This window comes from Kryptolebias marmoratus, linkage group LG15, assembly GCF_001649575.2.
Source record: "Kryptolebias marmoratus isolate JLee-2015 linkage group LG15, ASM164957v2, whole genome shotgun sequence".
Lineage (NCBI taxonomy): Eukaryota > Metazoa > Chordata > Actinopteri > Cyprinodontiformes > Rivulidae > Kryptolebias > Kryptolebias marmoratus.
The window spans coordinates 6,350,850-6,361,993 of NC_051444.1; the positions used below are offsets into that span (position 1 = coordinate 6,350,850).

The 11,144-nt window shown below is 38.5% G+C and overlaps 1 protein-coding gene across 1 annotated transcript in view; it reads right to left on the reverse strand.

Moving 5' to 3' along the window:
* alx4a (ALX homeobox 4a) overlaps positions 1 to 10,097 on the reverse strand; it is a 19,054-nt gene extending 8,957 nt beyond the window's left edge. Inside the window, exon 1 of the mRNA XM_017404279.2 lies at positions 9,473 to 10,097. Within this exon, the coding sequence (XP_017259768.1) occupies positions 9,473 to 9,803 (331 nt within the window). The 5' untranslated portion in view covers positions 9,804 to 10,097. The remainder of the gene's footprint in view (positions 1 to 9,472) is intronic.
* Between the last annotated feature and the right edge of the window lie 1,047 nt (positions 10,098 to 11,144).

Below are 11,144 nucleotides of genomic sequence, written 5' to 3' on the forward strand. Positions count from 1 at the left end.
TTTTACTGAATATATTTACTGCTCCTTTTTCTTATTTCCTGCCTTTTTTTTTTTTTTTTTTTACGGCTTTTGGTTAAAATAAAGCATCAAAAAGGTAGTTTTAATGTTATTTTTAGTGCTTTCATAAAGGCTTTAGAACTATATTTTGCTTTCTTTGTCTTGACTACATAAATCCACAGTTGATCTTGATAATAAATCCAAAAAGACCTCCATAAAAAAGCACTGTTTTCTGATCTGAAGCCTTTTCAGAAGCTTATCTTTTAATCTAATAGGAATTAACATGTTTCATTTGATTAGTTTTATCAAAAGGCAAACAAATAGCAGCAAGCACTGAGTCTCTTTTCGATTAAACTTCCAGTGATCGACCTCTAGCGTGCGCACTCAGAGCTGATGATTCCCTCGGTTCACTGTTATAATTTATGGGATTTGACGGGGCGGAACAAAAGAATTCTCACTGCGTGATGAAATTTGTTGTGAAATTTGTTGATGTGCAGTTGTAGGCTTGTGGGTTTATGGATCTTTCTGTGATGTGTCGGGAAACAGACTGCTTGAGTGAAATTTGCAGATTTTCTTTCTACGACACCCCCTTTATTAACCACCATAAACAAACACATAAACGCCACTCCGTCCCTCTCCTCTGTTTAGATGCTGTTTATGAGTCTGTCATGGTTTTGGGAGGTCTATAAGTGACCCGACAGCAGTTAAACCGCTGTTGAGTAATCTCCAGTCATCCAAAAAGGAGATAAAAATCTTTTTCTCTCTCTTTTTTTAATCACACACACATTAAATTTGTTCATGACTGCAATAAACCTTTGATCATAAATTTCCACAGCCGTGTGTCTGACAGTTTTTGTTTTTATTCCCTGAGCTTGCAGGTTCTTTTCTGACTTCTGCTAAACAAACAGCTGCAAACACATCACTTTAATAAAACTCATTACAAATATAACCTAATAAGTGTGCTCAGTGAGAGCTTTTTCCCTCCCTCACAGAGCTGGTATTTTCAGGGCCTGATGAAGTCTGTTCTCGTCTTTCATTCCGCAATTTGTCACGTTTAAACTGGGTGGTCTCTGGATTTATATCAGCTGATAAAGTGCTGAAGGTACGACGCGCACATGCATAACTTCACTTTTATTATCTGACCTTTAACTGTGTTTTGTTTGGCATAAAAAAAGATTCAGTCCCTGCTGTTCTGCTATTTTACTAGACTCAGATTTGTACGCACCCACTGGTAGCTGATTTATCCCTGTTACATCTGACACTGTATTAGTTCATAAAATATATAAGGTTGTTTCTATTCCACTGAGATTTAATTTTATTCCAATGACGAACAATTTTGTTTTCAAAATTACAATACTGATGTGATAAATGTATCATTAAGAGTTCATTCATTTGACTTTATGGATTTATTTGTGCCCGCTGCTGCAGAAGGGGATTGCTGATGTTGTTTATTATTACCTGGTACTTACCTGTACATATCTGGTAAATACTAGGTATGTAACATACCCGTCAACTATCAGATACGCACCAGGTGAGTACCAAGTACATACCCTGTAAATATAGGGTAACAAGTCACTTTATAATTCAGCCAGTACCAGGTTTGTACTAGACTGTAATATATATTGCATCCTAAAGCTATACCTCAGTTAAGTTCTTGTTCAGAGAAAATTCTTGTTTCTATTTTGAGTATTTTATCATCTCAAGCTTACCAAATAAAGAGCCATGATGTGTCATATATTGAGAATTGGAGCTGCATAAATGTGACTTTTTGTTGCATAAACATACAAAAAGGGTACATACAACAGGAAGCAACAAAAACTAGAGCTCATAATTGACAATTTTCATAAAATTGATAGAAAAACTTTTCTTTTAGAGCAAAAAAACAACATAATTGTGAAGCCCAGGTCTGACTTTGACATAGTTTGTGTTTTTAGTCACTCGAACTGCAGCCTTGTTCTGGACAGCTGTGAAGTTCTACTTTATTTCGTTCAGCCTTAAAAGAAGAAAGTAAACTTGTACAAAGCACGTTTTGCAACATAGTGCTGAAGAACACGTTATTAGATCAGATGAATTTCAGTCCTTCAGATTTGATGAAACTCAGCCTCTGTCCAACACAGTTCGAGATGAACTTGTGTCATCTCTGACTCATCTTATTGTGCCTGAAGGGAGCGAATAAGTTTCGTCCCACCACAGATATTTTCAGCTGTTAAATCGTGTTAGCCTAGCTGGCACTCACAAGCTTTCAGGCTGTTGGAAATCCCGAAGCCTGTCACCGATTAAAGGCATTTGTTCATATAGAAACGCTGATGTTTTTTGGCAGGAATATTGTTAGAAATGTGCTCAAGGTGAGCAGCATTGGAGAACCAGATATCTAAATCTACCTCCTGCAGAGAATGTCAGCTGACGAGCAAATGTGGTCTGTCAGGAAACAGTCTGAAACTTTTTCCTAAGACGTAGGGAAGGGGAACGTGTTGCATCAAAATCTGCATCAAATGTTGATGCAGTTGATTCAATAGTCAGCAACAAATATTGATGATAGACATGGCTGCAGCTTTTTGAGGGTACAGAAGAACTTCTACAGGAATGAGATGACAGAAGGTGTAAAATAACAAGCTGAGAACTTATTTCCTCTAGAATATTTCCACCTGGTTGCAAAACAAGTAATGTTTTCACACGCATCATGTTAGAATTAATTCATACAGTGATATCATAGTATTATGAAATCATGCGTTCATTGATGCCAGAGTTCTTCTGGGGTGGACAGTGAACCTGAGCAGACGGCGTCAACACATTTAAAAACAAGGCAGCGACATCAAAGGGTAATTTAACTGGCTGTAAAGCGACAGGACACCTTCCCTGCCTCCTTACTGACTGGGGTCAGCTCCCCGTGTTAAAGGGAAACACTATAAATTATTCACCTCGAGGTGACACGGAGAGATTAATAACATGTTGGTCAAGCAGGAAGAGAAGCGTCTGAAGATGAAGGACAGAAAGAAGGGAAAAACAGAAAATGCATGCATAAAGATTGTATTTTTAGGTGTTTTTGCTATCTATAGATCTAAAATCTTGATAGCATTGAGCCTTTGTTTGACTGCAATCACACAGAAACACTGATACCTGATGCTCAGCTGGACAAAGACACGAGAACAACAAACGTAATCAGTAATAAAATCGCTTTACTTGTGTGACGTCACACAGGGACATTGCAATACATAAACCAACTATAAAACAGCTGAAGGTTGTAGCAAAGTAAATTTACTGAAGTACTGCACTTAAAAATTATCACTACACCTCTTTAACTTCTCCAGGTTCTTTTTTCAGTGTTTCCCATTTACCCATTCACACACACACACACACACACACATACACACACACACCCACACACACACACACACACCCACACACACACACACACACACACACACACTCACACACTCGCACACACTCACACACACCCACACACACACACACACACACACACACACACACACACACACACACACACACACATGCAGTGGTCTCTATTATTTATTTGAACATACTGTATACAGAACTTTTTTATTCTCACTCACACGCCAATAAGCAAATCACAGGCAGGGGGTTCAGTGTTTTTGGCATGCTGCATTGGAGAGGAATCAAACCCTCGATTCAGTTGAAAGTCAACCTCCCTACCACTGGACTAAAGCCACCCCAACCAAAAAGAGACAAAGAGAAAATAGAGTTTGTCAAAACTGGGGAAGGGTCGGAGCGGGTGGAGGTAAATGAAGGTATGGATGGGGGTGGGGTTACACCCTCACAGGCTGCCGGTCCGTCACAACCGTGCAAACATAAATATTTCCTGAGATATAATAATAATAATAGTAAGTCATTGCAAACACATTCTGACCGATCGCTTGCAGTTCTGATTTTAGACTCCACCACCTCTTGATGTAAATTACTTTGCTTTTTAATCAGTGCATTTAATTCAAAAGAGTTTGTAAAAACTGGTTATTTACCTCTGCAGCAACAAGTTACTTTTCTCATATTGTTTCAGAGTTTACTCAACTATTAGATAATACTGAGAAAATGTTTTTTTTTTACATTGTTGAGGATTTTTGTGGTTTCTCATCACCAGTTTCTTACGTTTTCTACTCTTAAAACATGACTTTGTCTCTTTATAGACAATAAATGGCATAACTATTGTATCTTCCATGCAAATATTTGTATATCTTTGTTGACAATACACAATACACACACACACACACATGCTGTGTGCAAAATGCCTTTTGTGAGGGCACGCATTGGCCTTCCACACTGTTATGTCTGACAAACAAAACTGCAGCTTTTTTGTTTTTGTTTTATTGTGGATCATCTTACAAACTCTACCAAATGATAAGCAAAATTATGGACAAATAAGATATGTGTATATTTAAACAAAAGCCTGAAAATGCACTCCTTACACTCTCTGTCTCTCATTTGTAATCGTTGCTTTTCACATTTCTCTTCCCAGCAGCTCAGATCCAAATGTTTCTCATTGGAGCACAACAGAATTTCTTCCATCTTATGTTTTTGTTGTGGGGTCAAAACAATTTAATTCAGTTTATTTATACAGCGCCAATTCACAAGAAAGTCATCTCAGGCCACTTTACAACAAAAAAAAATCATAAATCCAGCTAAAAAACAAAACATTCCACATCAATTAGCTGTAAAGTGAGAAGATTTTACTGTGAAATTACACGTTTAATTCTTCACCTTCTTCGGATTAGAAGTGAAACAGCCTCAAAAAACAACAAAGGAAGTTTGGTTGCTTTTTATTTTAGCTATATTCTGAATGACTGACGATCTGAACTGAAAATCTGGATATCAAACAGCAGCTTCAGATCACAGCATGAACCCATTTCAGGCAACAAAATCGTCTCCTTGAAATCACAACTTACAATAATTCAAGTTTACAAGTACGGGTATAAAAAAACCCAAAACTATCCAGCAGCAAACAAACAAATGACCGTTTACAACGTCAGTAAAAGATCTCATGAAAATACTCTCCCTCAACAATGCCAGCTATTGTTACAGGCCATTATAGAAAGAAAAATGCAGAATATAACTTATAAAGTGTTTGTTAATAAGCTAGTATAGTTAAAATGCACAAAATACACAATTCTTCACTAAAAAGCAAAAGAAAGAAAAGAAAATTCATTTGAAAATGTTACTTCCTGCAGACTTTTTAAAACTGAGCGGCGTTAAAAAGCATCCGACTTACAGAACTGATGAACTTTACGTCTCACTATTATAAAAGTATTTCTGCAGTACAGTTACACAGATGAAGCCACAACACTGCTACCAAGAAGTACATGTGAAAACCTTTGAAAGTTTGACGTTTTTATTTTTTAAAAAAGTCACTTTGCTTCGCTCTGAGCGTTAAAGCAGATTCCGAGCTGCTCTGCTGTCTCGGCGCCGTCATGGTTCTGAAGGAGTTTATATGAAACAGTGACAAAGAGACCAAAGGAAGTCCTGGACTTCATGGGCTTTTTTTTTTTTTTTTAGCTGCTCTCACTCGTCCATGCAAGCCGAGCCTAATGTAAATTACCCTGCCAAACCTTAGGCTAAATGGTAAAATGATCCTGAGTTCTTGTCACCTCCACTTATGTCACTGACTTGCTGAAGTGTGCCTCGGTTGTCTGCATGGGCAGCGAGGCTGGTTCCCATTACATCCTGCTTCAAGCAATCTGTACAGACGCTTGAGCTGGGTCAGAACTGATGAAGGAACTAAATAACCTAAAGAGTGACAAAACCTCTCTGAAATCACACCTAAAACGGTTCTGTGCGTGGGATCATTTCTTTAAGCCCCCCCTGAAGGCTGAGAAATATGAACAGAAAACAGCAGCTTTGGGGTCTGAGGTAATTTGAGCCACAATCCTTTTAAATTAAGATTTACAATCTAACACCCCCAACTCAGATAGTTGCAAAAAGCCAATTTTTGACGACAAAGTTTCTCAGATGGGGGTTTTGAATGGATTCTCTCTGCGGCATTCACACAGGAGGACTCCCCCTCTTCTCCAAACAGGCAAAGGAGAGGAAAGCCGAGCTAAAGGTCAGCACCCGCAGACTCTCAGAGAAGACACGGACACATCAAAAGAGGAAATCTCTGGAGGGTCACAAAAACACGCTCGTAGGTGCTGCTTTAAGAGCACGGAGCAACTGAATGAAACGTTCCCAGGAGTCTTTTTTAATCATAAAGCAAATTTAAAGTCTTACCTCTAACATCCAAAGCTCTCACCAACCAGGCTCCATCTTATATTAAAGATCTTATTGTTCCGTATTTTCCTAACAGAGCACTTCGCTCTCAGACTGTAGGTTTACTTGTGGTTCCTAGAGTTTGTAAAAGCAGAACGGGAGCTTTTGTCTTGTGGAACGAACTTCCAGTCTCTGTCCGTGAGGCTGACACCCTGTTTATTTTTAAAACTAGGCTTAAGACTTTCCTTTGTGATAAATCCTATAGTTGGGGTTGAGTTTCCTGAGCTGTCCCTTAGTTCTGCTATAGTCTTAGGCTGCTGGAGGACAAACTGACCACGTTTCCTCCCTCCACTGCTGTCTTTATGTTCTCCATGATCATACATGCAATTATTGCAGCCATTAACTTGTAATTTTTTTTTGTTTTTCCTCCCAGAGAAACATTCTGTTTGTCTGCATCTCTTTCCTGTCTTTCAAGTCGGGACAGATGGATGCTCATCCTGAGCCTGGATCTGCTGGAAGTTTCTACCTGTTCCTTTCCACTGTCTCAGGATGGGGATGAAGATTCAACACAGTCTACTGGCTTCCTCAGATACTTTTCATATGTGAATGTAATGTAGAATAATAGGAATAAATTGACAGTAACTGCATTTGAATCTGGATCTGAATTGAATTTATGATTTGGACACTGTCCCGAGATAACTTTTTTTGTGAATAAATATACAAATAACCTGAATTAAATTTAAGTTTTTTGACTGTTTATCAATATTTTAAACGTTCATCAGGTCCTTTGAATGTTTCAGTGCTTTCAGATTGCAGTAAACCTTCATTTATTCTTAAACTGACAGCTGATTTGGATAATTTGGTACATTTTTATGACTTGATTTTGTGTAAAAACTTGAATGTGAGGAATTTCCTGACCGCAGTCCTGAAGCGAAGGCACCAAGCCACTGTTTTTCTTTGATTTGTGATCTGATTTCTGAATCTTTTAGCACACTGAGGACGTTCAAGCAGTTTCCACTATCCTCTGTCCGCACGTTCCCATTACACACTTTTAGTCTCAGTCAGTAAATCAGCTCTCTGCAGCTTCTCTCTCTCGGAGGCCTGCCCCGTTGGTTTAATGCAACACAGTGATTGGCAGCATGTTCAGCGTAAACAACATGTTTGCAGTGAGTCCGGTGTTTGTAAATGTTTATTAGATGGTCAATCTGCTTTCTGTCAGCTAAAAGTTCAAACTGACAGCTCTGAAAGCAGCCTCTCTGCAGGAGCGAATCAGCTCGCAGATGATAACGGAGCGACTCTTCGACGATTTAAGTGAGTGTGTAAAATACAGTTTGGACAAAAGAAATGAGCCAGGATGTAAGATAAAATGTCCCAGCATTTGTTTCAGTAAAAAAGCAAGAAACATTCATCTTTTATGTGATTTATCTCCAATTAATCAGCCAGAATCACAAGTAAAACCATTTCTAAGAAGAATTTCAGGTTGAGTTTAATTTGAGGACAGAAACATGAACTTCTCTGCAGACAAAGCTGGAAATCTGAAAGTGAGGAGTTAAAGGAAATGCATGTGTGTGTGTGTGTGTGTGTGTGTGTGTGTGTGTGCTGGGTCACTGTGAGCAGGGAAATAAAAGCAAACAAAAAGAAGTTTAACATCTGAGTCGTATTAATGGCAGAGTTCCTCTTTCTCTCTCTTTAAGCTCCAGAATCTTTTTTTCTTACCTTCTTCACCGTGAATCCGACCCACAGACACATTATACTATAATTCTACTTTATTTTACAATCTGTGAGCCGACCATTGAGCTGCTTTTGTAGTAAAACAAGAATGCCTGATGATCTGCATAAAAAAATTAATAAATCTGATGGTTTAATTTAAGAAAAAGTATATATAAAAAAGAGAAAGAAAGATATTATAGGCCTAGAAAAAGAAAGATTTGACATTTTATGTCTTTATTATTATATAAAATGATTTTCAAATAAAGTTCTGAGAGTGAATAAATAAATTAATACATTTGAAATAAATTTCCACACAATTATATATTGTTTCAGTCTAACTGAGATGTTTACAGTTTTACTTTAGGAGCAGCACAGTAGAACATGTGTGTCTGGGGTTAATAAGTAATAAAAACTTTAAAAGCCATTTAAAAAATTAAAATATATAAATAATAAAAAAAAAATAAAGCCCGCATAAGCTTTTGAAGGAGATCCATCTCTTCTCCTCCTGACAAGATGGAGCCATAAAGAGGAGAGGGAGGGGGGCAGATCTCCGGGAACTGTCAAAACATCATTAAACTCCTCTTCAGATTTACTGGAGACGTGACGGACAGACAGCTGAACAAGTCAGGGCAAAAAGAGACAAGTCTCTGTGCTGAAAGGTCGACATTATCCATTTATACGAAGGGATGCTTATTAGGAGTCTGTTTTAACATGAAATTGGTCCCTTTTAAAAAAAATAAAAGTCTATGTTTGTTTCAACACTTCTTTAAACTTGTATTAACGATCCAGTTTATCCAACATGATGCTTATTTTGCTCACACCTGATTTAAGGTAGAAACTATAAGCTTTAAGCACGGCGCAAAGATTTTCTGATTTTCCTGAATTTATTCTTTTCAACGAACTGAACTTTTATTTATTTACTGCTGTTGTTTTGGGATATTGATTAATTTCCCTTCATAGACTGGGCCTATTTTCAGAGTGAAAAATCTTGATAAATCAGACGCATTTATGTGGGAAAACAGTTATTTTTTAAAAAAGCAAAGGCTTCCTCAGTTTCTGCGCAGTGGAATCAAACTGATCAGTTTGAAACTGTAATCTGAAAACCTGTTAATTTAATTGTCCCCCCTCCCTCAGCTCCAGCATTAAGGATTGTAAAGAAGATTATCGCGTTAAATGCGCCCTAATTTAATTTTGATGCTCAAACAGACGTTTTTACAGTCGGGATGATTATTCATCTTCAGGACGCCGCGCGCGCGCAACTGCCGCACGCGGCCTCTCCGTTTGCGGCTCGTTGTCAGCTTCTGCTGCTCCTGGTTTCCCCGGCGCACCGAGGAGGAACTTAAGGGGATGCCAGGAAGACATTTCATCTTCAAAACTGCATCCAGGAAACAGACGCGCAGAGAGACGGGCGCGCCGGGTTTTGGTGGGTTTGCGCAAATCTTCCAAATCATTTAGCGGATTTGAAAGAATTTGAGCACTGATCTAAGCTGCTGCACTGGTCGCAGTGAGTTCCTTTTCTTATGAAAGTGTTGGTTTTTTTCTCTCCACTCACCATAGCACGGGATGTGCGCTCCGTTGTGTCCTCTGTCCTGCTGCAGCTTGTCCTCCTCGGGGGGCGTTTTGCATGAAGACCTGTGCGTGAAGTGGGGGTATTTGCTGAAAGAGCCTTGCCCCGCAGCTGCATCCAATGATTGGCACTCCTGCTGGAAGGGGCTCCGGGACTTCTCTCCGTAAGCCTGACCTTTGGCGGCTAGGAAGGGGCTGTATTTGGTGTCACTGGCTGCAAATGTCCTGAAGTGCTCCGTCTGGTGATCCCTACCTTGGCTATAATATGAATCCATGGATGTCATGTCGTTGTATGAAAAGCAGGTCTCTGCGTTCATGTCTTTAAAAAAAAAAGGAGAGGGGAACTTTTTTTCCCTCCCTCCCTCCCCAACAGTCCCTCCTTTGGAAGAGGAAGCGCAGAAACCCCTTCCTCCTCTACCTCATCCAGATGAAAACACGCATGCAGACCGCAGCTGGCTTTGGTTAGAGAACCATTCAGATCTTTTCCAGGAACCACTGTCGTTGACCAAACACTCCAGAAAAAATCCCCCCCCCCCCGGGTCTGAGGAGACCAAACCCGTCTCCCCCCTCGGAGGAACTGGACCCAGATAGTCCCGGCCTCGCGAGCTCTCCCCAGTGATTAGGCTGATGACATGAACAAGTTGGGCCGCTTGTTTGCTAAAGAAGAAGAAGAAAAAGTTGCAAAACAGGGGCGTGGGGCTCCAACACATGACATTAATGTGATTTGGACATGATTAAAAGCCACGGGTGGACGGAACCGAGGCGGGGAGACAGAGAAGGAGCAGGATTTTACGCTTCATTCGGGATGCTTCATCAGAGGCAAATTATCCACATTCATCTGGCTTCTGGACCGAATCTGGGCTTGGAAGGATGGAAGAAAGATAACTAAAACGAATAACATAGCTTCTTGCGTCATAATTATTATTTTTGAGCCACAATAAACGTTTAAACATTAGATCCTAAATTAGAAAAAAAAACATCATGAGTAATGTTAAATTATAATGTGTTGATGGGGCTTATTATGCACTTTTTTTTTACAATAAAAATAATTTGGTTTGTTCTTTACTCAATAATAATAATAAAACAAACCAGCAAACAAACCAAAAATGTTGTTTTGGGGAGGGAAATTGATCCAAATCCAGTTTTTAAATTTGAAAGAGATCAAATATCAGATTATTACTGAATCTTAGTTTTTTAAAAGGTGTTTTTATTTCTGCCTCATTGAAATAATCACTCAAATTTAATATAACATAGCTATTAAACTATGATTAAAATGTTGCACTGACCAGCATAAAACTGGCTAATAAATTCACATTTTTTATTAAAGTCTAAATTCTTTATCTTTAAGTGTTTGTGCGTATTTTTTTTTTTTTACAAATATTAAGCTTAACCTAATGTTTGCATACTTTTATAAAAACAAAACCCTTAGAAGTGCTTTTTATTTTCTAATAAAATAGAAGAAATTATTTAGCTGTTTGTGTTGTTTTTTAAAATTTGTGTAATTTCAATAAAACTGTCCTGACAAAAGGAAAATGCTGAGTTTGCACACATGAGGACACAGATTCTTTTTATTTCTCTTTTTAAATGTATTCATTTTGTTTAAAATTATTCTCTAAAATGTTATAAATCAAATCATGATGATGTTACAGATCATATCA